Here is a 27,806-nt window from a genome sequence, read left to right as displayed (position 1 = left end):
GCAACCCTGGTGGTAGGCGGAGTTGCAGACGTGGATCCAATTTGTGGAGACGTGCGTTCGTGAAATCACTGGTGTTCCACAGATTCTGTGTAAGCTCGCGGGCGAGGGAGCGAAGACTTGTGGCTGCATCTGTTCTTGACAGCGGTATGGCTATAATCTGGGCACCATCATGAGCCGACCGGGCAGCGTCATCCGCACTGTCATTTCCTGAAATTCCGCAGTGACCCGGTATCCACTGGTAGATGATGTTGTGTCCCGTGTTGATTGCGTGGTGGTGGAGCAGTTTAAGTGCATCAGACCTCCTTCAGTTTGCGACAACAACGGCTTCTTAAAGAGAGCTTTCAATTGCCACAATTTACGCCATCCTTGTACGATCGTTTAGGTGTTAGTTAATTGCGCCTGGAAGAATGCAGTCATTGTCAGTTGCCCTGCTTACTCGTGCTCTCTGAAATGTTCTAAAAGTATAAATTTTATCTTTATATCTTCTTTCCCCTTGTCTTTTCTACACTTTCCTCTTCCTCCACTCCAGAGTAACCAATAGGGCAGTTACTCCGGTCAACCTCGCTGCAAACCGCCGCAGTAGCTTTGTAGCCATGGCGTTGCAAGCTGCTGAGAACGGGGTCGCAGGCTCGATCCCGGAAGCGGCGGCTGCATTCCGGCGGGGGCGGAATGCGAAAACGCTCGTGTAACGTGCATTGGGTGCATCTCGAAGAATTCCAGGTGGTGACAATTAATTCAATGTCCCCCAATATGGGGCGCGCCTCATAATCAAATCAAAATTTTAGCACGTAATTCCCCGGAATTTAATTAACCTCGCTCCATTTTATCCTAATGTTTCTATTTCTCTGGTGACTGGGAACAATAGCTTTATAGTGTATTACGCGGCCATCTGCAAATACTCTGATTTTGAATACGAACGATAATACCGTCGAAGATGTTAAGAAAATAATGTGATTCTGGACATTCAAACCCCTGCAGAATGCCCAACTTCATGCTTTATCATAAGAAGCCAACAAACACCGACACCAAGGACTGGTAGAGGTGGATCAATTGGTAGAGCATCGCACCCGAAATACGAAGGTTGTGGGATCGTTCCCCACCTGCGCCAAGTTGTTTTTTCATGCACTTTCATTTCCGCCAATTTATCGTTTCTTTATTTCATTTATTAAGCACAAGAAATTTACCCTATGTTGTCCTTGGTGTCAGTGTTTGTTGGCTTCTTATGATATGACTAATAAAAATTGGGACCCTCGGTTAATTCTCTTTCCTCTCGTTCAACTTCATGCTTGCTGTATACTGAAAACGTCAGCAGTGTATGCTTACAACGGCATGTTTACAAATATCATGCTTAAATTGCAGTGCCCAGGTGTCTAGAAAGTACTTCTAAACCTTTTAATTATTTGCTTTAGGGCGTGTGTTGCAACTGTGAAATTGAGGCCGAGTGGTATTGAGAAGTCGCGTTTCAAAAGTTCTTAATGTGGCGCCACTTTCGATGAATCTATTCTGGAGCTTTACGTGCCAAAACCAAGATATGATTATGAGGCACGCCGTAGTCGGGGACTGCGGAAACTTGGCCCACCTACGGTTGTTTAACGTGCACCTAAATCTAAGTACACGGGTCTTTTCGCCCCCTCAAAGGGCTGCCGCCATGGCCGGGATTCGATCCCGCGACATCGTGCTTAGCAGCCCAACACCATAGCCACTAAGCAACCACGGCGGGTAATTTCACAGCTGTTGGACTTGAATGCGTGCGTGCGTGCGCGCTCGCGCGCGCGCGCGTGTTTTTGTGTGTGTGTGTGTGTGTGTGTGTGTGTGTGTGTGTGTGTGTGTGTGTGTGTGTGTGTGTGTGTGTGTGTGTGTGTGTGTGTGTGTGTGTGTGTGTGTGTGTGTGTGTAAAACGGGGAATCAAGTGATCACTTCGTGCATTTACGTACAACAAGAGAGAGAAATAAATGAGATGCGAAAGGCAGGGAGGTTAGGTAACAATATTATTAGATAAGGCATGGAATTACATGTAGCTGTTTTATTGAAATACAAGTTCTATTGACTCTTGAAAAAGACAGTGATGGACAACTGATACATGCAACTTCATGGGGAAGGTCCTTCCACTCTGATGCTGCCCTGAAAACAAAAATGAGGCTGAAAAAGTATGAGTGTGGCAACGCGAAGCGTGAAACTTGAGATGAACTCTAATTTACCGTTGAATCTATCATCTTCGCGAAATCTATCATCAGCGAAATATAATGCTCACAAAATGGGCGTGTGTTGCATATCCTACTTGCCTATGAATGACGCTGTGGACAGCGCCCTGACCGCGTCATACTAGGGGGATTAGCGTTGTCTAAGAGCTATCAGAAGTTCCTGGGTGGCACCGGAGTTATCTAAAAGCTTGCGAAGAGTACGGGCGGTTGTTAAGGTCGCATGAGCGTCTCTAAACGTATCGATGAGCCGGGTTTCACAACTGCGATTTGCTGTAATTGAGTTCAAGGGAACGAAAAAGTCACTGGAGGCTGCGCATGTATATTATCTTCCCGGTTTGTTCTTCCTTTACTTGAAACGGGCAATACCAACTCGGCCAGACCATTCCGCTTGCAATCATGGTGCCATTCGTAAGAGTAAAACGTATCAGTTTGATTTATAAGTAATAATGGTGGCTGAGAAATAGTACATTCCTTCGAGAAAAGGTGCCGCTATTAGCAACCTTTTTACGAAACACACATTCGCTGTGATCAATTAGACTTAACTTCAAGCAATACCGATATGCCTAAATATTTTTTTGCGTTTTCTAGTTGTTGCATAACGAGGAAATGAAGTGAGTCTGGAGATCATAGCTTGTGGTAATTTTTTGTTGCCTTTAGGTGTACAAATAATTTTTTTTAATACGATGAACAAATCAAGAACAAGGTGAAAGCAGGAGCCAACGTTTCGACAAGTGGACTTGCCTTTTTCAAGGCGACGTATGTTCTCCTTGGCACAGCATACTGTCACGAGCATAACAGTTGGCTGTGTAGTGGGCTTGACGCTTGTGCAGAAGCTGAGGTTACATACAGGGTTTTTTTTTTTTTTTAGCTGGACCAAATCTTAAAATTGGAAAAATGTAAATCACGGTTATGTTATGTTTACCATTCGAGTGTACAGATTGGCGGCCTCTAGATACAGAGCAATTGCCGCAATCACGCACGCAATTAGCGAAGTTATGGTAAAGGCGAGGAGAACATATTCTTGAAAAAGGCAAGTGCACAGGTCGAAACGTTGCCTCCTGCTTTCACCTTGTCCTCGTTTCGCTCATCGTCTTGAATTTCCATCTCCCGTATTTCATGTGTGTTCCCTGGATTTTTTTTTAATACGTAATAGTTAGTAGATAATGGCGCCTTTGGGCGACGCCGGTTACGCCCTTTCACATCTAACAAATATGCACTAAAAATGAAATAAGCTGGCACAGTGAACAAAAGAAAGGTATGAAGAACGAAAAAGTTAGCGAGATGGCATATATGTACTAAAAACAGTTCATAACAAAAATTACACGAAACCCAATGGAGCATTAAGTATTCTAACGCAAAAGTAGGAAAGACAACTCAGAAAACAGGTAACAAAACAAACCAAACCATAATGTTCACATAAATACAATAAAAACAAATTACAACAGAGGTCACACCAGAACGTAAAGTCATGCAGTTTTCATAGATACATTAAATACAGAAGACACGGAATCAGGTAAGAGAAATGCACATGAATTTGGGTAAAGAAAGGTATACAAACTGCAACAAATAATTTCCAACAATATTGCCCCCTTCCTGAAATCTCTGGAAGGCCGCTAGCGATGTATTTTAATTTGCACTGATTCTGTACTTCGGACAAAGACAGTTCAAATATAAGGCCTAATCACTTCGCGTATATTGCAAAAGAATGTGTGCCATGAGCACTCAGGATTTTCACAGGGTGAACGTTGAAGAACAGTGACACCGCACTTTTCTCAGGCACACACAGTCATTATATAGACGAATGGGAATTCACTTATCAAGCTTGGATTGCACACTTTTACTCAGTGAACACACACACATGGAGGCGAAGCTACTGTGGTTCTCATTTTGGGGGGAAATGGCATAAGAGCCTTTTCACGGTTACATTTAAATATTTGTGTTTAGGTTCTTCGATGAGGTCTTTCAATTCAAAACGCAAATCACAATTTTTCCGTACCTTAGTCATGGGGCAAACGTAGCACTGCTTTCTTAGCATTTCCCCCTCCCCCCCCATGACTTGTTTCGCAGCCGGATCGATGTTTGGTGTATTATTCGTTTTATTGTTAACATTAAAAAAGGCATGGTTACCTTTAGTGCAAGGCCCTTAAAGAAATGACACAAGTGATCATCGACAATACAAAGCGACAAGAAAAAAAACAAATTTGAAAAAGAAGAAAAGCAAGAGATCTCAGCATGAATTGTCGCCATGACACATCAATGGTCACATGAGTGCCGATATTAACCGTGCACTCCTTTCCTTTTAGACGTGCAATGCTAGTTTAGCGTTGACCACCAGCTTAAGAAGAAATATAATGTTGTCTGATGGCCTACATCATCAAAGTGCATAAACAAACACACCATGCTTTCACAACAGCACACATCGTTCTCTGCGTTTGGTGGTGCGAGCGGTCATTTGCGATCTGCATTTTGCTGCTAATGCAGGCTGCAGCTTTTGCAGGGCACTTCGTATTTTCTCAAAAGTTTATTGTGCTGCAGACCAGCACCTCGTAGCTAGTGTGTCTATACTCTTGACCGCCTAAAGGAATGTATATGCACTTGTGGGACAGTTGGACCTTGCCGACGATCAGCATGCCCTCGTGACGGGCGCGGCCGATGTAGAGCGGTTCGCCCTCGGAAGTAGTGCCGCCCTGAATGGCTCCGCTCGGCAGCGAGTCATCGGATGCCGGTAGCCACTTGAGAGAAGCCCCATCAGAGACAAGCATCTGTAAGAAAGTGGCATCGTTTGTCGTCGTCGTCGTTGTTGTTGTTAAGTAAATGTGTCGCTCACACCCAACATAGAGTATTGGCCCGGAAGTGGATAGATTATTGCGAGTGGTAATGAGAGACGAATTTTCAGGACTATTGATAAAGGGAGAGTGAAGTGTAAAGGAGAAATTTTATGTTTAAGTGAGAAGAACAGCAGTAAGGATCAGTAATCTATAATTGAAAAGTAGAAAAGAGAGAGAGAGAGAAACTGAAAATTTATCAGGGTAATCGGTTAAACTGAAAAGGCAGCTCGTGGACGACGGTTCAAACATCCCCGTGGCTTAATCCCATACTCGAATCTCCTAACGAAAGAATAAGATCTTCTAAATCCAGGCCAAGTCTTCAAAAGGGAAATTTCAATATTCTAATTCGTGTAATAGCAAAGCGGCGACAACATATAATTGTTGTATTGAGTCGTCCTTATTAGAAAAAGAAAGCGTATATGGAAAGGCACGAACCAAAACAGTGTGTAAGTAAGAGATCATGGGGGCGGAGCATTGTGGCAACGTAATATCGTGAGAGAGACCTCAAGCCTCCTACGACTTCTGCGAATTCAAATCTTCGAACCCACAGTGGATATATGATGTATTCACTATGTCTCAAATCATAATTACGCTATCACACTGTAATGAGGGCGCCACCCGTGGGCTTTGTATTCGTTTTCAAGTCAGGTGTGATTCCCGGTGTCAAATCGTGGTGATTTGTGCATCGTGCTTTACATACAACGAATGTTGCTAAAGGTCGCATTGAACCTGTGTACTGTGTGCGAAAGAATGGAACCAAACACCTCAGGGGGCGCAGGATTTATGCACAAACAACCAACGGTTCCTGCTCAACCAATGTTATTTTCAAGTGTCAACGTGGTCCTATAGGAAAATTGTGAATGAACGAACAAGCTTAAACGTTAGTTTGATTCACTGTATCGGGTGATGGGGCTACCTCACCTCCGTTGACGTACTATCAAAATTTCTACGCTTCATGCCGCAGTACATAAAGCATCTTTTCTACAAATTTGTTTTCTTTTATCACTGGTTGCTGTACATTAACTGGCATGACCACGGTAACGTTTCCAAATCTAAATCCTTTGAGAGTTCTTCATAAACGTGCAGTTAGAAAGTAACATCGTTAATATTCCTGAGCATGCCCGCAATCGTGATGATATAGGGGCACCTCATATTACTCCCAGTTCTAGAATTATACTCCTTTACTTACACGTTACAATTCAGATCAGAATGAATTCTTCATACGTTTGTTAAAATTAGAACGCAAACAGCACGCTCATAATACACGCACTGCGCATTACAAGGTGGTACAACAAGCGGGAACAACTTATATACGCGTTACAATTCGCCTAGTTTGCTAAAATCTCATATAATTGTCGGACAACTCCCTTTACTTTTGTAAACTGTCTTTTTACATATTAGGTATTAATGTTCTACTATGCATTTCCGTCGTATTATATAACGCTCAGTAGTGTAATTAGCGTTTTGTATTCTTCTGTTCGTGCTGATATTGCAGCAACCCTGTCTGCTGTGCTTTTGTACTGGTATTTTTTGTGTGCACCAAAGGGTGTTTGTGCATGTTTATAGGGGGTGTTTGCCCATGTAATCAAGCCTTCATGATGAGTTTTCTGTCCGCGCCTACATATATCTTTTGATGAAAAACAAACATCTAATTTGATACCTGGTAGTCTTGGTAGCAGTGTTCGCACGCGCCATAAGCGACGTAACAAGCACCGCGGGAAGGGACCACCTTTCCCGGTATCACGTCGCCATTGTGCACAGCACGCCCCACGAATACGTCCTCGCCTTGCAGGTCCATGCCTCCTGGCACAGCGTTATGCGGTATGTGCTGTCCGTGGCACCGAACCCAGTGGCAGGGGGGCTTGTACATGGTCGCTGCATTGCAGGCCATATTTCTTGTCAGCTGTTGTGGGCATTTCAGTGTACATGAAACCTTAGAACTAGAAGAGTAACTGGTCTGGTGCGGTATGACAGTGTTTAAATCAATCAACAACCCTGCATGGCTCAGCTGTTCTTCCTGCACGGTGCGCTTCCCGCAACGCTCACGTTCGATGAATAATAATGTACTCTGAATAATACTTGCAGGATGGCCTAGCATGGTGCTCATGTACTTTTCGCGCGTTGATTACGCCGTGGAAACTGCAGCTGAAGGGTAACACTTGAGTTCGACCCTTGTGACGCATGCTACCAAGCGCGCTGAGCTGAAACTACGTGTGCATGCCGTGACACGATCGAATTTCGCGCCCATATTTCAACAAATTAGAAACAATAGTCAGCTTTGTAAAAATACATGGACATATTTTTTTTGTTTGTAACCGGCGTGTGCATTTCTAATACGCTGCTTCGTGTCAGATTAAAGAGCTTTTTTGCACCACGCTTGATACGGCTTGAATGGTAGACAGACAGAAAAATCAAAAACTCACCTTCGTATCCGGCTTTGACTGTGGCTTGCGTGACGCAACTTGCGACGGAAAAGTGAATCTTTGCAGTGGGCACTGACTTCCCTAAGCAGTAAAGCTGAACGACTGGAAAAGGCCAAGTATATTCCAAGGTATAACCGTTCTCAAAACGATAGCGCGGAAGAGAAAAGAAACTGTTCGGGTAGGCGTGTATGTCACAGTTCATTGCACGGACCCCCTCCCGTCTTCCTTTGGAGTTTGCTGCTGTCTGCTTCGGAGGAGCAGAAACCAGGCGGCGCTCGGTTTCACGCAGCGAAGGCGAAAATAGTGATACGTCACAACAAAGTGCCGTGCCCGACACAGACAGCTGTCCGCGGCCGGCAGCAAGCGGTTGGTTGGAATGCGCTTCTCTTTCTCTCCGCGCCTCGCTGAACCCATCACTCTCGCACGTGAACAGCGCGTGCCGCGGCCGTCGACATTAGAGCGCTGTTGGAATTAAGTTACGTGCACAAGGAACCAGGGACGTGATATTGTACCGATTCTATTGCAAGTCTTAATTTTCGTGCATCGTCAGTGGTCGAAACGGCGCTCTTATTATTACCACTATCGGCCGATTGTGACCTGAGGACGATAGGAAAGGAACAAAATTGAGCGAAAGGAATCGGTACATCATACCGGCCCAGTCGGCGCAACCTGCGGTGATGCAGTTCCTTTTCGTGAAGTCGTATTTCTGTAGGTGCATGCACCAGGCAGGCCATGTTTACGCTTGGTTTAGAAAGGCTATTTGACAAGGACGCGCCGTCCGGCTGCACCGATCACCCGCACTCCCTTCTATTGTCACTGTTGTCGGCGCAGCTCACTATCGGTGACAGGCTGATAATCGGGCGTAAGCATGAAAGAAATAAAGTTAAGCTGCTCTAAATGTATACCATCACAGGAACCGAACGAATGCGGAAATGAACAAAGTGACCCTGGCGTCCTTGCCCTTCATGGTGTCTCCTCGCTTTCGTCCTCCCTATAGTCAGGTTCTTCGGCACGTAATCTGTGCATCACAAGCCGAGTCTATAGTTTCCTCGGTGAAATAGTTGGGCTAAAGATCGGGCTGCCAGGTCATACCTTATCGTTTTGAATTACGCGTGTGCTCATGATCTTTGTTCATTTATTTTTCATTATTATTTTTTCCTTGTGCGTTTCATTACGTATACTTGATTTCAGGTTCCTTACATGCGAAATGATCGCTGCGTGGCTGTGTACTCCTTCGGTACGGGCTAATAAATAATAATAATAATAATAATAATAATAATAATAATAATAATAATAATAATAATAATAATAATAATAATAATAATAATAATAATAATAATAATAATAATAATAATAATAATAATTCTTATGGCACTATCATATATACACATATTTTTTGGCGACAATGGCAAAGGGATTCGGGGTAAAGCTATATTTCGATTGCTCGACAATACTCTGCAGTCAAAAGTATTTATTTTCAAGGATAAAAAAATATATAAACCACACGCTTACGCAAAACGGTTCAGCTTTGAAGGTATAGTCAACAGGACAGACATCCTATGCAAGTAAATAAACATTACGCGTCTAAATAAGGAGGAAAACAGCGTTACCATTTTACAGAAAATTAAGTAAGTTCTCGAAGAAAAATACTAAAACTATTATCGATGTCCTATTTGAAGCATAATAATAATATAAACATATCTCCTGAAGTTCATCATAAGATGACCCGCCGTGACGTACGTTGCGCTGCTAATCCCTGGCCGAGGGCGCGGGATTGAATTCTGGCCTCGGCGGCCGCATTTCACTTGAGGCCTTCAGGGTACGCGTTCACCCCCAGCCTTCGACATCGCACTTATCCAAGAAGCAGAGGAGAAAAAAAGCTATTCGGCAATATCTTTTTTCTTTATTTAAGAAGCACAACACCGCCTCCTGACGGATGTCATTTGACGCGAAGTGAAGATGTTGCACAGCGACTTAGCTGCAGTCACTCGTTTTCTTCTCTAATGCCCTCGAGCGTCACTTTGCGATAGTTGGAACGGTTCAGTAAAGAAAAAAGTAATGAAGACCATTTGGCTACATTCACTTTCTGACGCAGCTTTAGGCTATTGGGTCCTACAGGTACAGAACGTTCTCGACATATTCCATTGTGTGCCGTTTCAGAAGTTGATCGTCTTGCAAACCAACACGTCGTAGTCGGTGCAGCGCTGCTCGCGGCTCGTACACGCACCCGTGCTACGGGTGCACCTTGCCTATGGTGAGCGCGCCGTTGTGGACGACGCGGTCGAGGTAGACTTTACGCTCGCATCACGAGCGTAATGGGAAATTTGTGGGGTTTGTCCCCACCGGCGACAAGTTATCTTTTCGTCCACTTTCGTTTTCCTTTTCCTCCATTATTTTCTGCATTTCAGTTTCAACCGCAGCTAAGACGACACCATTCTCTGTTTTCATTGCCTGCTGGCTTTGTATAGTCGTGTATATGTATGAAGTCAGACGTGTCCTTGGATCCAGTGATTTCAAGTGCTCGAAAGATCGGACGCACGAGACGCGTCCTATACCCGGTGAAGGCCGGATCCCGGCCGAATCGTCGGAAAAATAAAATTTTTTCGTTTCGTGCGTCATATCTATTCAAGCACTATGTACATAAACCCTCGTGTACCTTCAGGTAGCGTAGAAGGTTTATTCGTCAGCTAGCACCATCGGTCAGACGGATGTTCCACATCCGCCTTCATGGCGATTAGTGGTGCTGGCTAACACTTCCCTTGTCAGATCTCGTACACATGCATAAGTACTCAAGAATGTGCACGTGGGAACAGCCTCCGCCGCAGCACAAGGGGTAGTGCAACGCACGTGTAATAGATGCGGACGTTGTGGTTTCGTTCACTTTCGTTTCACTTTAGCTTATTATTCCTGCACTTCAATTAAAGCTACAAATAACTTCCCCCATGCATTCCTTGGCTTCATATGGCTGTGATTAGCAAAAATCGGGTCCCTATAGACTCCCCTTCTTTACATATATATATATTGTGACGTAGCAGTCGTCACTACGTTTATTCCGACTCGAAGATACGGCGAAGCGATCACGCCCACAGCACGGATCACACTCGAGAGCCAGCCCCACAAGCGATGATGAAGAAGAACCCCATATGAGCCCCACATGATGATGATCATGTACAGATGACAAAGAATAGCTTATATCTTGCTACACTAATGTCCCCTCGCGCGAGAGCGGCCATCCTGGCCGCAATTCAAAGGGGCGGCGAACGCCGCGTGAAAGGCTTCATACGGGGCACGTGGACAACCTCAGCAGCGCGGCAGCGGCGGTCACTTGGAACAATAACTGGTACCACGCGATAGTTAACCGGGGAAGTCTGCTCCAAGACTTTGTAGGGGCCGATGAACCGAAGTTGAAACTTGTCACACAAGCCAGGAGTACGAACTGGTGTCCGGAGTAGCACTTCGTCGCCAGGGCGGAAGCACACGACGCGATGAGAGGCGTCGTAATGCTGCTTGCGGTCCTGTTGCTGTGCTTCGGTGTTGATGCGAGCGAGCTGGCGACAACGCAGAATGCGGGACACATATTCTTCACAGGAGGATGGACATTGATTGACAGTTGGCGCGAAGAAAAAGGCGTCAAGACAGGAACTGGGCGAACGACCATAGACAAGGTAGAATGGCGAGTAACCGGTCGTGCGTTGAACCGCGGTATTATACGCAAAAGTCACGAATGGCAAAATTGCGTCCCAGTTTCTGTGATCCGGTTCGATGTACATGGCTAGCATGTCTGACAGCGTGCGATGAAATCGCTCTGTGAGGCCGTTAGTTTGCGGATGGTAACTGGAGGTAGTCTTGTGGGTGGTTCCGGAGGCTCTGAGTACCTCGTCTACTAGTTGCGAGAGGAATGCTTTTCCACGGTCGCTCAGGAGGACGCGAGGAGCACCGTGGCGCAGTATTAAGGATTGAAGTATGAATGCAGCAACTTCAGAGGCTGAGGCAGAGCTCACACAAGTTGTTTCGGCGTAGCGTGTCAAGTGATCAACGGCTGTCACAATCCATCGTTTACCGGTGGGAGTCACAGGAAGAGGACCATACAGGTCAATGCCAACGATTTCAAATGGTTGCGACGGACAAGGAACCGGTTGCAGTTGTCCGCTTGGAGCTGATGTAGGGAGCTTTCGACGCTGACATAGGGCGCAGGAAGCGACATACCTCGCTACACTGGCGGACAATCCAGGCCAGTAGAAGCGACGTTTGATGCGGTCATAGGTTTTCTGGAAACCAAGGTGACCAGCAGTCATGTCGTCGTGAGAAGCCTGCAGGACATGAGCACGTAGAGAGCGTGGCAGGACAGGAACCCAGCGCTGACCGTCAGGGTGATAGACATGACGGTACAGGACGCGGTTGTCAATCTTAAATTGCGTCAGCTGTCGACGAAGGCGGGCGTTAGGTGGGCGCGAAGCTCCTTGAAGGTGGTCTATGATGCGCCGACAGTAAGAGTCCGCCAATTGATGAGATTGAAAGAATCCGTTGTCGTGTTTAGGCATCTCGTCTACAGGGGCCAACAAGAAAGCATGTGAAGAGGAGTCATGCGAAAGCTTGTCACGGATGGTAGTTGGAGGTCCATTGCATGGCGTCGTAGGAAGCGGACAGCGAGAAAGCGCGTCCGCTTTCGAGACAGCGAGAAACCCCGGCCTCCCCGTATTGGGTTGTCAGTGGACACCAGCGTGATCCCCATCTGTTTGCTGGACTTCGCGGGGAAGACGTCGAAGATTGGCTGGACGACTACGACCGAGTGAGTTCGGCTAACCGTTGGGACGATGCGTCCAAGCTACGTCACGTCGCCTTTTATCTGACCGGAGTGGCCAAGACTTGGTTTTTCAACCATGAGGTTGATTTCACGAACTGGGGCGCTTTTAAACAGCAGCTCCGCCAAATCTTCGGCACACCGGCTGTTCGTTCCGCCCTCGCCAAAAAGACGCTCGACACTCGCAAGCAACAAACCGGTGAATCTTATACGTCGTACATCGAGGATGTGCTTGCTCTTTGTCGACGGGTGAACCCGGCTATGACAGAATCAGACAGAGTTCGCCACACCCTCAAAGGCATCGGAGCTATTGCTTTCCATGCTTTAGCCATCCAGAACCCCGCTACCGTTGCTGATATCGTCGCTACTTGCCAGCGCCTTGACGAACTCGAATCAGTACGGTTGCAGCCAGACACCACTCCGAACACTACTGCCGACGACCCTACTTTACGAGCAATGATACGCGCAATAATTCGAGAAGAGCTCCAGTATCTTGGCTTAGCCGCAGGGCCTATGCCTTGTCATGCCTCCGATACCAATCTGCGAGACGTTATCAAGGAGGAATTGGCGTCCATGGCTGGTGCAGCGTACACGGACCCTCTAACCCCTAGGGCCCCATCCACGTACGCACAAGTAGCCGCAGCTACTCCAGTCCTCGTTCCACCGATGCCTCCAAAACCAACACCGGCCCCCATCGCGTCCATGACTACCAGCGCACCTACCCAAACCAGCTATCCGCAGTGGCGTCCTCCTCGTCCCATCTGCTACTACTGCGGCTATCGTGGCCACATAGCACGTTTTTGCCGCAAGCGCCAGCAAGACGAGCGTCGCGGATATGACGTATACGAACGGGATGACTTTTCGCCCGGAGCTACTTTTCAACGTTTAGGGAGCTTCCACGACCAACGCCGTCCTTATGGTCCACCGCGCGGACGCTCTCCATCGCCTACTGTAGCATCCGAGACGGCTCAGCCGTACCGTCCTGCGAGACGCCGCTCGCCGTCCCCCCTTCGCCGCTCTACGTCCCCACTAAGACCTGCTTCTCAATTCGCCGATCGTCGTCCGGAAAACTAAAGTATGCAGCTTTTGGAGGAAAAGCTGCATCGAACGACAGGACAGAAATTCCTCCATCGCGTCCGTGCAATGTGATATTGGTTGTAATAGAAGGTGTCCAAGTAGAAGCTTTAATAGACACTGGTGCTATAGTGTTTCAGTCATTCACTGTGAATTGTGTTCGCGACTTCGGAAAGTTACGACCCCCTATGATGGACCTACGCTACTCGCTGCTCAAGGGGCTGCCATTCGACCTATCGCCATGTGCACAGCTCGTATTTCTATCGATGGACTTCTCCATTACGTACAATTTGCAGTGCTAAGTTCGTGTGCGCAACAGCTCATATTGGGATGGGATTTTCTTTCTACGGCCTCCGCCTCCATCTGCTGTGGGCAAGGCGTTCTCCACATGACCGACACGACATATTCACTTCATGCAGATGACGCACGACTTCACTTTCTTGCTGCAGAAGAAGAACCCCATATGAGCCCCACATGATGATGATCATGTACAGATGACAAAGAATAGCTTATATCTCGCTACAATATATATATATATATATATATATATATATATATATATATATATATATATATATATATATATGTATGTATATATATAATTTCCTTGGCGCTCGGGTTTTTCAAGGAGGCGCGAAGAGTTCAACGGAGTGGAAATAATGTATACGTGCGCATCCTAATAGGTAAGGTTGTACAGTGTGTACTTAGTTGTCGCAGAAACGCAGTACAGTTGGACGTGATTCGTCTGTTTTCTAAACCGGTAGTACGTATATTACAGTAACTGTGCAATGATGCTCCAAAGATTGAGCCTCATGTGCAGTTAGGGCGATTGCGTACTGTTGCGGCTTAGGGTGGCGTTAGGGCAAAGAATCCACCAAGCCCGTCAAGTGCTTCGTCAGGTTCTAGAAAATGAAGGAAAAAGGCTTTATTAACCTATTTACACGGCTCCAGTTACGGAAGCCCACTCCATGCAGGAGCAATTTAAATGTCTCAGTTCATATCAGGACCCTCCGTCTTCACTCTCGGAAAGTATCCGCTTTTAAACCCGTCGTCTTCCCTAGGCGAGTCGACTATACGGAATATCAAGGCTGTCCAGCAGCAGATCACACTCCTCGACTTCGTAGCGATACCACGCACATGCTCAAAATAATCCGGAGTAACTCCGCCTCCGTAGAGACTGGTTTGGAATATATGGCAAGAAAGCAACCTGCGCCTCTCAAGTCGTCGACGTTGTTCCCCTCCTTTCCCCTCCTTTTCATCCGGGTGGGGTGAGGGCCTTTTGTGAGGCCCGTCAAGAGTTGGGGTCCACGCTGCGTTGACCTTTGGATAGGCGCTGATGGATGGGTGGTGGTTCGACTCGTGGCAAACGTCCAAATAACGCCTTGGTGGTGTTCAGACGTAACAATACGCATTCCATTCCTCCGCGGTCTAGGCATACTTTCTTTCTGCAGTTTACTGAGCATCAGATAACCGAGATCGCACCGACGCAGAGCTCAAATTCGTTTTGGCCTGCACAACCATGCCTACAAAAAGGAAGCAGACGCTTGTTCCCGGGCCGCGATGCAAGCGCCGGCGCATGCATACGCTATGCATCGTCAACGTGACGCCGAGACCATTGTTCGACGTGCCTCCGAGTCCTCGGCTCGAACCTGACCACAAGCAGCGTCTGACGCGAAGTTCTCGCTCCCGGCGCGGCAGCACGTTCCCATAAACTCGAGTGCAATTCGAGCCGTGCGCAAGCCGCGGGATTGTTGAAAGAGGCGACCGAAGGTGCCCTTGCGCCAAGTGCGGCTGCTCGGACTATCTTGCGTTGCCTCTACTTGCAAATAATAATAATAATAATAATAATAATAATAATAATAATAATAATAATAATAATAATAATAATAATAATAATAATAATAATAATAATAATAATAATAATCTTTTATGTCCACAGCAAAACAAGGGCCTCTTCCAGCGCCCTCCAATTAGCTCTGTTTTGCGCCAGCTGACACCATCATATATGCCTGCAAATTTCTCGATTTCATCACCCGATCTAATTTTTTGCCGTCCTCGATCGGATCCTACGCTTTACATGTCCTGCCCTTCTCCATTTCTTCCTCTGATTGTCGACTAAAATATCGGCTACCCCCGTTTCCCGCGTAATCCGCACCACGGTCTTCATGTCTCTTAACGTTATGCCTATCATTTATCGTTCCATCGCTCGCTGCGCCAGTCCTTACCTTCTTCCTAAGCTTCTCTGTCAACCTCCAAGTCTTTGTTATATATATTTTTGTGCCTGTAGCATGTAAATATTGTACACCTTTCTTTTCAAGGACAGCGATAGGCTTTTGATCCTGACTTGGTAATACCTGCCGTCTGCGCTCCCACCCATTTTTATTGTTCTGTCGATTTCCTTCTACAGAACCTAGCGATCTTAAGATCAGTGCAACTGAAATGCCATTTGAGCAGCTCGCAGTCAACCTCTTGATGTTTTCTGTATAGTTTGACCCCCGCCAGGTATCGCATGTATGGCACGAAAAATTCTCATCGCTGTCTATAGCTTGTCTTCGGAAGCCGACACTGCGCGAAGCCGAGCTGTCGTTCGGCGCGCAACAATGTAAATTTTATATTTCGTTGGAACGTGCACATTATTCATTCACATCCCTGGGTGTCTATCTATAAGGAATGCGGGCGTCACAGCCGAGGCAAAAGCACCGAGGCATGCTGACGCTGCGAAGCGCACACGTCGCCCAACCGCGCGCGGCGCAGTCACAGCGGGCGTCGATTGCGGCATCATGTTTCAGCACAACGGGAAGCAACGCCGACGGGCATATCCGGTAGGCCGAAGTACGATGGGTCTGGACGGTAGGACGCTTTCCCCAGCAGGCATTTCTCTTCTTCTCAGCGAGAGTTCCCAGAGTGCTGACACTATTGAATTCACTACTGACACTACACTGACGCTACTGAAAGGTTACGAAAAAGGGTGCGACAAAGGCTCTCACTATCGTTCACTTCGCGCAAGTGTAGATTTCAACGTACGTGACCGCTTAAACAAAAGTGCCATAATGTGGTGATTTTAAAAAAAGCGCAAGTTGCGAAAATACTGAAAGCCTGAAATTAAGAAATTGAGCTTGCCACGCTGCATGCGCGCAGGCCACCCTTACAATTCACCTTTCGATGAAACTCAGGGAACGAATTCACAAAGCTTTTCGATCGCGAGTGCTGTTTGCCATTAGCTTGCTGGAATGATATGTCCAGCATCAGTATTGCAAGAAGTTTTTCTTACGAACAATTCGAGCGTAAGAGCTGTTTTGTGGATATGGGCCCGGCTTCTTGGCTGTTGCAGCTGCTCGTACTATATATATATATATATATATATATATATATATATATATATATATATATATATATATATATATATATATATATATATATATATATATATATATATACACTCGTGTCGGAGATACGAGAAATGCACCATCACATGATCACGAAAGGACACGACGTCGTGTTTCAGTGCCTGCCTGGTCATTGCGGTATCTCCGGCAACGACCTCGCTGACGAAGCTGCTAGGAAAGCACACGAAGGAGCAACCCTTGTTTCTATATACCTTTATCGCGGACCGACGCAGCCCAACACTTAGGCAAGCTAGCGCACTCTTTGACATTGGAGAAGTGGCACACACCTGAATTCACTCAACATCGATTGCATTCCCTCGATCCCTCTATGCAACTGCGGCTGTTACCAGGTCTTCCGCGAAATGAAGAAACAGTGCTGTGCCGCTTACGTTTGGGCGTCGCATTCACCAATGCATATGCATTTTGATTGGAATGGCTGATAGCGCCGAGTGCAATGCCCGCGGTGTCGAGGAAACCACAGAACACCTACTGTGCTACTGCCCATCTTTTGAAGATGAAAGCCAAGACCTTTGCACAGCTCTCAATCAGCTAGATGGAAAGCCGTTCACCTTGAACAAGATCTTGGGACCATGGACTCGCATATCGCAGCTACACAAGGCCACAAAAGCGCTGCTGCGATATTTGAAAGTATACCGGACTGAGTCAGCGTCTGTGATCCGGACTGAGTGACCGACTGATATCCCCAGTGAACTTCCTCTTCCTTTAATGTTTCCGTTCCCCTTTCCCTTTCCCCAGTGTAGGGTAGCCAACCGGGCTCAGTCCTGGTTAACCTCCCTACCTTTCATTTATCATTTTTCTCTCTCTCTCTCGTACTATTGATCCCATCACACCCGCCTCCATCCATGTTGCTGGCACTGTGTTTCAAAGTGCGGCAAAATGAGGACTTGGATGACCTTTCCAAGCGCACAGAATATTTACCTCGAAATTTCTTCTGCTTTTTGTAAGCAGAGCGAACCGATAAAGTTTATTTAAGCTCCTCTTTCCTAGCCCACAAAAGTTATTTATCTTGAGGATTTTTACATTGGAATGGTGTCCATGCAAGGAAACATACATCGTTAGCAAAGCTCCCAGACGGACTTAAGACAATGTCCATTGGGGATATCCCTCAAGACTCCATGAATACCGTCAACCTTCCTTTCCACTTTAATTGCCCGCCGCCAGCTGAAAGCGAGCGTAATCCGCTGAAACCTGTGCAACATAAGATAGCGCGTTAGAACTGTATGAAGGCTCATCAACATGAATGTGTTATCAAGACTCACGTGCTCTTACTTTCTCTTTCACTCGCCGATCACCCTCCCCACGAATAAGGTAGCAAATTGGACAAAGTCTAGTTAACCTCCCTGCTTTTCCTTCCAGCCTTCTCCCTCTCTTGATCCAACATGCCTTCGTTGGGGCGCCAGTTGTTCTTATCCAAATTCGCTATCCTGTACTTTCTTCTTCTTGTTGTTTTTTATATTCTGTTTTTTATTATTATTATTTTCATAGGTTGGGGCCACGCGGCGTAACAAGGAAATAAAGATAAATAAAATCATGCAGACCCGTTCCATGTATCTACTGCGACAGCCACTTGTGGAAAGTATTGTCCATTAGCAGTCGCTCATAGTCGTCAGGTTGGTAAGTCCGTTTTCTAACACCGGAATGCGTTTTCATGCTTTCAATGACAGGCATCCACTGACGTAGTAATCGTCTGAATTGTCAAGGATGGTCAAGTCAGTCTACTTGCTCAAAACTGCGCCTGAAACTTTTCGAAAAGGTCGAACTCACCTCGGAAGAAGTTGGCCATTTCGTGCAGAGTGTGAAGCGCTAGTTGTGGGTGAAGTGACTTCCTTTGGCGGAGTGAGGCTCATAAATCTGTCGGCAGCTGAGCCGTCGATACGGAGGCGAGTGTTTTCGTAGATAAAACTCGGGAACAGCGTCGGCATCCGGGCTCAAAGGAACCATTCCCCCTGGTGTGATTACAGCGCCAGTATGCACTGTAAACGGAAATAACTCCGAGGTGGGAGTATAACGCTTGTCCTCTAGCGACCCCCCGGTTCGGAGTTTATTATGCTCCGTATGATCGGAGTAGAATTTTTACTCCGTGCGAGCGGAATTGTTGCGTGGAATTATGGGAGGTATTTTTTCTATCTTTTCTTTCTTTTTTGCTTTGCACTGGACGGAGTTCTTTCGAGATGCAACGGGAGTATAAAAAGAGGCATCGCGTGAGTTTGCGCGAACATCTTTGCATACAGAGGCTGCTGGTCAAATTTCGAAATATGCACACGAGACCGCGTCAAATTCGACGAAACAAGTCAATGAAAGCACATATATCATGACATACACAAACATTTCAGAAACGCCCAATGCAGAAATTTGAAAGACATCCCACGTACACGCGATACTCAAGAAACGTTTTGTGTGCCTCGAAACCGCCTAGGGAGCAGCTGTGCTGTTTTCAGAATTACGACTCACATGCTCGTTCATACGAGATGTGCCTCTCTGATATTAACAGAATACCTTAATCAACACAAAACTGTTAATTCAGACCAGTGAGAGAAAAAAGTTAATGGCGTAAATTTTCACAATTAGCATGCTATTTTATGAGTGCTGGAGCGACTTCGCACACTGCCGGCGTTCGCGGCCAAAAAGTAGTGCGTTAGTTACAGTAAGCAAGAAAAATGTAAGTGCGTCTGCTTCATAGCAAAATTAAATTTTTGCGATATAGTGGTAGCGTAGCAACAAATTATTACGTGTGAGCATGACCCGCAGCAGCCGACGTAACACCGAAAAATGCGCAGTCATACATTTTATACACCGCACTACTTGCTCCGCGTCCAAGCAATATCTCTCGGTTGTGAAAAGGAGCTACACCGCTGATCTGTTGAGTGAATCCTTAAACTCGGAGCCAGCAGGCATGCGTCTAAATCAGTGTCTCGGATAGAGCGTAATGTTAATGCAATATCGGAAGCAACGACGTGACCAAAACCTATATGCGCGATAACAATTCGATGCACATCGCTCAATAAGAAGCTTTATTTACAGTACGCATACTTATGTCTTACCGTTTTTCTTCGGGTGAGAATATTCGTTCGCAGATACATAAAAACAGTTGCTTGCACTCCGATCTTTCTCACTGGCAACACAGCACCGCAACGAACTTGGGGTACGCCATTCATGTGCGACTAGCACGGACGTCGTCGCTCGAACAGTGGCTGCTGTTGCCATTGCTACGCGGTCCTTTCTAACATTACACCGGACGTTGTCAGCATGTACCCAAAAGCACATAAAAGTCGTATTTCACGTAGTGAAGAACACAAGCCAGGGTCACGCAGCACGAAAACACAGTCAGAACCTGAGCCGACATCACGAGCCAGTGAGCAGCTTCGAGGTGTATAGCTAAGCCTTTTTCCGCACTTGAAAACGTTGCTCTTGCATTCATCGTTGTCAGCAAAGTGATCAGAGCTAACGTACTTGAAGATGAGATACAGTGAGCTTCAGGCATGCCTATAACTCTTTCTGGAAGGAAATACGGGAAACAAATTGACGAAACGCTGTCACGGAACGACACTTCACAAATGTAAACAAACCGTCAGCCATGAGCACTGCCGACTCCGCCGAATGCGCCCGGTCGCTGGCGAGGCGCACAGCCTCATGGGAAGCGTCACGTGACCAACCTCTTTCGGCGGAGGGGAGTTTTTTAAAACTCCCTGTCCGAGTTTCACGGGAGAACAAGATATTTAAGCGGAGTAAAATCGCGTCATGTCGCCCTAATACTCCCGCAGCTAGCCAGCGGAGTGAAACGAGGGAATGGCGCTGCTTTGCTCCCATACATCGGAGTAAATATTTGAGGAGGGGAGGGGCACATCACCTGTTAAAAACTCCCAGGTGGGTTTATTTTCGTTTACAGGTGCCGCCCGACTATATTCCTCTTTTACGCTGCAGTGTGCATGTTACACTTCGCACACCGTATTTCACGTACTGCTGAAAGGTCTGTGCTATCTTTAATATGCTGCCGTGGCGTGGTATCGCTCCTTCAAGAACGACCATTAGAAACTGCTGTTTATCGTGACATGAATGAAGGCGTGAATGAGAAGTTGCTAGAATATTCTGAAAGAGACAGATAGTATAATTAGCGAGTTCGCCTAATTATAATACAAGCACCCGTTCGATGGCTTTTCTTTCCTATTCTCGCTTATAGAAAGAAAGGCGAACAGACAGAGATTGGATTAAGGTAACAGAAAATGAAAATGTCATAGACAAATATGGGAGTACCTGTAATATGAAATGACAGCAGTCCGAATAAACACAAGTTGGCGCAAGCAATCCACTCACTCACTCATTATATATATATATATATATATATATATATATATATATATATATATATATAGTCATATAATGAGAAGCCAACAAACACTGACACCAAGTACAACATAGGGGAAATTGCATGTGCTTAATAAATGAAATAAAGTAATGATAAATTAATGGAAATTAAAGTGGATGAAAAAACGTTGTTTTTTCATCCACTTTAATTTCCATTAATTTATCATTACTTTATTTCATTTATTAAGCACATGCAATTTCCCCTATGTTGTACTTGGTGTCAGTGTTTGTTGGCTTCTCATTATATGACTAATAAATATCGGGTCCCTCGGTTAACCCCCTTTCTTCTCGTTTATATATATATATATATATATATATATATATCGAACATCACGGTGACGGCGCAAATTCGCCTGGAGTATCCATATAACTGTTATCGTAATAAGAACCACGCCTCAATGTGATGACATGCAGAAGTAAAGGAGAAGAAGCTATAAAATGCCATTCCAAAGCGAAACCAGCACTTCTCCACGTGATGAAGATAATTTAGTTCGCAACATACTAAAAAAAGCTCGTCTGTCAGCTAGAAAACCACGTTATCTGCAAAAATGAGTACACTTTTGTGTACAATATGACTGATGATATGACTTAGTCATGACTGATATGATGATATGACCTAGTTTCCTCAGTGAGTTGCTTCATTTGTTCAGATAAAGCGCTTGCTTCATGTGGTAACGACGTATACATACACAATTTGAACAACGCTCTTTCATATTCGAGTGAATGCTTTCACTCTGTCACTTTTCGCGGTCTAATAACCGTGTATTTACACACCTGCCACTCTGTCTTAATACGTACGCGATCTCGATCACCCGTGAACACGTCATTACACAGCACAGACTGTCATTAAAGGGATATGATAAGCACTGACTAGGCATTGTTCGAAGTTGGAATGTACAGCGTTATCTCACGAAACAATGGCCTTATCATCGGGGATCGATTCGCCAGGAAAATTATGGAAGCGTTTAATATACCTGCCCGGAACGACTTGCGAGTCAGCAGACTATCGGTCCTATATTACATGAATGTGTCACTGTACTGAAAAGCGTAGGGAAGAGTATGAACTACTGCATCATTGTTCTAGTTACAGGATGTAGGAGGTGCGGTCTTTGATTGTGGCCTGAGCGGCTCTGTCAAGGAGGAAAACCCCGCTTTGTTTTCATCGCCCGATAATCCATCCTCCGGATTACCTCGGCCGTGACACGAGTGCCCTCATACCCCCGCGTGTCTGCTCCCTCCTCCGCGATCTTTCTCGAGTGAAGGAAGTCTCTCTGCGGAGACTTCGGGGTGGCCCCTACACCAGCCATCACTTGCGCTTAGGGTCAAACATGTCCCGACGATGTCCAGTGTCCGAAGTGCGCCGCTCGTGCGTCCGCAGCGGATGCCCGCCATCTACTTTGGACGTGCCCTGGCACAAAGACAGCCCCCGGATGTGTACTTGTAAAAGTCGCTTTTGCAGTATATACGTGAACCGGTCCCGCACGCTTATATTTATTTTCATTCTGAAGTTATGCCGCGTGGCAACGCCAAGCAAATTAAAAAAGAAAACTGAAAATGAAAGGCCGTCTGTGTAGTATGTGTAGCTGCCGATTCAGTTAGGTACGCCGCGTGTCTTTTGCCATATTTCTCTTGTAAATCGGGCGACACAGCCTTCCACATCTGTATTCAGGAGTAGTTCAAGTTGTTGGTTGAGGTTCTTTCTTACCCTCCCTTGGCTACCATTGGGTGACCAGTCTATGCATTCAATTTTAGAGGCCGAGTTAGTGGAACACAAATCGCGGAGCTTCTGCAAACCTGCTTCATGTTTCGTGTTTAGGTATCCCCTTGTCTTCACAAGGTTTTCAGTGATTGCTGCGATATTCGAAGGCCAGTGGATTTTGTGCTCGAGTCTAACCCCCCGTACTTTTGTACTTCTCGCTCCTTCTTCATCTTTCCTTCTACACCAGTGTGCACGGTATACCCAAATGGCGCTACTCTCTTTACCCACCCTGCATGCATCTGCTCTCTCCACGTCGGGCCGAAATGCGCTAGAGTCTGTTCTTCGCGGTGATGTTTTGAAGTTAGGGGTCACAGGACGCCTAGACGTTTCTCTGCCAGGTCGGTCACGGGAGGTCCTCGTTTCTTCGTGTTGATGAAGAGCAAAAAGTTCGATGGAATCGTCGCAGTGATAAATTTAACTGATCATTTGTTAACGTTTTCATGGCAGGCTAAAGCAGATATATAGCGGAAAATAAACTATATTAGGTACAACAAATTGTACGGATCCCACGCTGTGTGGGAATCAATGCAAGCGAAGCTTTCTCTGCTGTTTGTGTTGACTGACGACAATTAACGGTGGTGTATACGGCGGAATTTTAAGTTCATCAGTGTTCAGTGTAAAACGAGAATGGCTTGTTGATATTAGGCGTTATTTGCGTGCCCCACCTTTGTTTGTCTACGTAATACACAGAACACACAAAATTAAAAAGAAATTATGGGGTTTCACGTGCCAGACCCACTATTTGATTATGAGGCGCGTCGTAGTGGGGGACTCCGGTAACTTGGACCACCTGGGGTTCTTTAACGTGCGCCTAAAATCTAAGTACACAGGTGTTTTCGCATTCTGCCCGCATCGAAATGCGGCCGCCGGGATTAGATCGCGCGACCTCGTGCTTAGCAGCCCAACAGCCGCTAAGCAACCGCGGCGGGGACAGAACACACAGCGATACGTCTTTCTTTGAGGCGTTGTTGTGCGCCACTGTTCATAGCCTGCAAGAAGGTTGGCACTGGCACACACGGCGCAAGGCATCGTGACAGAAGTGTTAAACTTTAATTAAAGTACTGGATTTTACGTACGAAGCCCACAATCTGATTACGAGGCAGGCGGCAGTGGGGGACTCCGTTTTAATTTTCATCACCTGGGATTCTTTGATGTGCCTCTAAATCAGAGTACGCGAGTGTTCTTGCACTTCACCCCCGTCGAAATGCGACCGCCACGTTCGGCATCGTACCCGCGACCTCGAGCAACGCTGTTGCCACAAAATCGTTCCGCGGCCCGTACAGAAAGTGTTGATTCGATGGGTGGCCGCTCCCGTAGTGTCGGTAGACGCGGAGGTCCTTTTTTTGCGGCTTTGCGTCCGCAGGCCCTACGTCAGTTGTCCGCTTGACAAATTTGCAGAGTATTTATTTTTCAGAAATAGTAGAAACGCACCGGAGCCTACCTTGAATTCAAATTCATCTAGTTTGTCCGCTATTGCTGCCGTGTCTAGCGTTTCCTTGCCTTCTTACGGCGCCTTTTCCGTCTCCCGTGCTCCTAACATGTATGCGAGCTGCCAGCGAAGGGTGGCAAAGCTGTTATTCACTCGTCTCGCGACTGCGTCAGTTCTGCCCGCCTCCTTTGTTTACCTCCTCTCTACTACTTTATCTACCTCCGCTCTGGACTGTTGCACGTTAGTACAAAGGTAAGCGCTGCAGTTTGGGCAATGCATTTGCGGGGGGGTCAAGAATAATTACAGCAGTCGTAAAAGTCGAAGGAAAAGGGAATGAAATCTCGCTGTAAATAGTTCTAATCAGAAAAAAAATGCTCGCTACCCCGCAATCGAGAGATAGATGTAAGCATGAAATGGCTACCGGCAGAGCAGATTGTTTGCCGATGATATTAGCCACAACCTTAAAATGGGTGTAGTGCATGTTTGCAACGCCACGCCCCACCACACCACACCGCACCACCCCGCACCACCCCGCACCACGCCATACCATGCACTAGTCTATATGGACGCACTAGTTTCCTGTCACAGACAGAACCTCATTGCAAATCTCGTCTTGACCAAACAGCCATCCGCGGCGCTCCGGATGCGCCGTAGAACTAACGGACCGCTAGCGTGGAAAAGATCACAAGCAACCCTGGCTCAGCGCCAAGCGATGACACTCTAGTGCATAGTGCCTTGTATCTGCCTTTCGAACGTCGCTTTTGGAAATAACAAATAACATTTGAGCGTACTAGAACTTACAGCTTGAGTGATATTGTGAACAAGCATTTGGAAGAACTCGGCAGCAATATTTTTTCTCCCTTGTTTCAGCAGTAACTAGCGTATGTAATGCTTTCCTGTACAAAGGGCTGGGTGCCAAAGGCCGCATTTTCTTAAGTTTTGACTAGTTGCCGGGATGATCTCGTTTTATTCTCGTCTTGAGTCACTGCATAACGGCTCAGGATTTTGGCTCAAACTCTCTTGAAGGTCGCCGACAACGGGTGCTAAAAGCATTTCAGGGAGAACGAGGTCTCATCCGACTTATCGCGTTTTTTCATGTGGCTTCTTGGTTATAGCTATTATCCTTGCGACGCTGTGTGACTCGGATGGTAGGGCGTGGGTGCTAATGCACCAACGCACAACAAGCATAGGAAGGCCGCCACTGTCTCGACTCTTCTTGACGTCACCGGCAGACCATGTTTTTTTCCCGTTGAAGTAGGCGTAAATACAGCAAGTTAGAAAGAGGAACATGCGCGCCTGATGTCAGGTACACGTTCGTTATCACTGTCTGTAGCGCTGCAGCTTACTGAGTTTGACCGTGACGTGTCCCGTCCAAGATAAGGTGGGTATATGAGGTTGTCTAATTGTATCACTCGCGTGTTCGTGGATGTACGTGATTGTCTGCGCAATTGTGGGTTTTGAAGTGGGATCCTTGCCTCCGCGTCTCTCTATGCTGTCTTGTGCGATAGAAAACTTGCCGTCTGGCTCCTGGGGAACCATGTCTAGCAGCGATTTATTTTTTATTAAATGTTTCGAGAGTTCATCATGCTTGCGACGGAGCTCTCGTAAGTTTGGCTGCTGATGGGAATATGTGCTGGGTGTTTCAGAAACACTGTCACCATGCATTGATAATGAAAGAAAGCTGAGTCTTACAAACTGCATGCAATGTGCGTTTTTTAACACACTCGTCAAGTTTTTACGTGACACTTTTACGAGCAGCTAAAAATTCGCAAAATTTGTTCTAGTTAAAAGCTAACAAGGCGCATTACAAGATTAGTTGCCGAGTACCATACTCCATTAATAGGCTCTTGAATTCATCCGTCTATGACTCACCACCCAAAGGAAAAAAAAAAGCGAAACGAATGATCGCTCGCGTTTGGGCCTGTGTTGGAAAGGGGTGATCTGTACGAGAGAAAAAAAAAAAGAAGCCCTCGCAAATGTATATCAAACCGTGCAACCCGTGCATCAAAAACAGCAAAGCTGTATACTGAAGTTCTCACACACCCTTCGGAAGTCGTATAGAGGTCGGTTCTGCCCATTACCCGAAATCTACCCAAGATTTTTTAAACACTTCACCAAATCTGGTGCAAGTCTTTTCAAATGCTTCTGTATTCGATCTTAGTACGTCTACATTCTCCGGTGCATCCGACGCATGTCCTTGTATCCTACGCCGGATCTAGCGACGCCGGCGTCGCTGCATTGACTCTTGTTATTGCTGACGTTCTTGAGCGGTGGTTTACCACGGACACCGACGTCCGGCTGCTTATTCTCACCGACGACCTGGTCATGTAAGGTCGCTTCGAAGCAAACTGCGTTCTCAGCTGTTCTCTGGCTAACGTTAGATACCGACCACGACGTCGCGATACACTACCGCGCGAGAACTGTCGGAGAACTCCCCTTAACAGATTCGCTGTAAAATTTCCCGCCCGCTGCAAAACCTCCCGCTGCGAACTTACAGGAACATCCGGCATACAGTAGGTGTACCTCGATAATCTTTTTAGCCTGCGATTTTCGATTGAGTTATCAAATGCGTTCATTATTGTCAATAGGGCCTTAACTATAAAAGAAACAATGTCGTCATTTAATGAAATAGTGGGTGGACTATATGAAGGGTCTCTATACCACCTTGAGTGGCACCTTGAACTTCAGGAAAATTTCTACATCGCAACGAACGCCGCAGTGGTCGCAACATACTGCTTCTATTCGATTTGAGTTATTCAGAACAATGTTTGTTGTGCGCATACTTTGCGCAGTTGTGGAAATGTTAAGATATTCAATTTATGGCATCAGTCGTATTCGGAAAACTTGGAAAACGCGTTCAGAAACACTAAAATGAAGTTGTTGCATCTATGAGGTTATCTCTCAGGTGGCGTACCTAACGACCTTTGCGGAAAGCTTGCGAGATACTAGAAAAAAAGAAAGAAGAGAACCGCTACACTACCTGTTTTGATTCTTCGTATTTTTACCCTATTTTTTTTTTCATTTAGCAAGGTTGCGTTTTAATAAGTGCAATCCTTAGGTTTGTTATGTTTGTTCATAAAAAACTACAGTATGATAGTTGTCGCAAGCAGCCTCGATCGCAATAACGTATGCAACAAATAGGATACAAAAAAGGAGGCAGTTGCTTGAAAAGGAAAGATTCAGTTTGTCTTTGTGAACGTGATACACGAGTTTCCTTTCAGTCTTTCTTTCTTTTTTTTTTTGATTGAGTCTCGGCTGTTGCGCTTGCTTCTATTATCGCTGAACGTGAAGATCGACACCATTAGGGGAGGACAAGTGCGGGGTGCATATCAGCAGAGGCGAACAGACACATCAAGATAGAGAAAACACGTTCAGCAGCGCCCACTGGAGCCACTCACACCTTCGCTCTCCTGGTAGTCGTGCTTTGCCGAGACGCTTGGCAGCGGCCTCGTGGAGGCATCGGTGTAGCTTGGATGAAATCGTCCTCGTGCGGCGGCTGCATAATGTAGGGACGCTCCCTCG

General features: G+C 46.3%; 1 protein-coding gene across 1 annotated transcript; it reads right to left on the bottom strand.

Annotated features, from left to right (window-relative positions):
• Positions 1-1,981: 1,981 nt before the first annotated feature.
• Positions 1,982-7,750, bottom strand: LOC135901277 (uncharacterized). The gene is made up of 3 exons (XM_065431015.1): positions 7,453-7,750; positions 6,690-6,904; positions 1,982-4,963 (listed from the first exon to the last, which is right to left on the bottom strand). Exons 1-3 carry the CDS (start codon positions 7,652-7,654, stop codon positions 4,715-4,717), a joined length of 666 nt encoding a protein of 221 aa, XP_065287087.1. The 5' UTR covers positions 7,655-7,750; the 3' UTR covers positions 1,982-4,714.
• Between the last annotated feature and the right edge of the window lie 20,056 nt (positions 7,751-27,806).

This window comes from Dermacentor albipictus, chromosome 1 (genome assembly GCF_038994185.2).
Source record: "Dermacentor albipictus isolate Rhodes 1998 colony chromosome 1, USDA_Dalb.pri_finalv2, whole genome shotgun sequence".
Classification (NCBI taxonomy): Eukaryota; Metazoa; Arthropoda; class Arachnida; order Ixodida; family Ixodidae; genus Dermacentor; species Dermacentor albipictus.
The sequence above is the reverse complement of the archived record's forward strand: the minus strand, read 5'-3'. Positions and strand labels throughout refer to the sequence as shown.

Bases quoted from the DNA above. Each gene is read 5' to 3' on its own strand.
- LOC135901277 (XM_065431015.1), bottom strand. From the start codon at position 7,654: ATGAACTGTGACATACACGCCTACCCGAACAGTTTCTTTTCTCTTCCG. The intron at 6,905-7,452 runs GTGAGTTTTTGA...CCTGCAATGCAG, and splicing joins AGTCAAAGCCGGATACGAAG to CGACCATGTACAAGCCCCCC. The intron at 4,964-6,689 runs GTATCAAATTAG...ACTTTCTTACAG, and splicing joins ACTGCTACCAAGACTACCAG to ATGCTTGTCTCTGATGGGGC.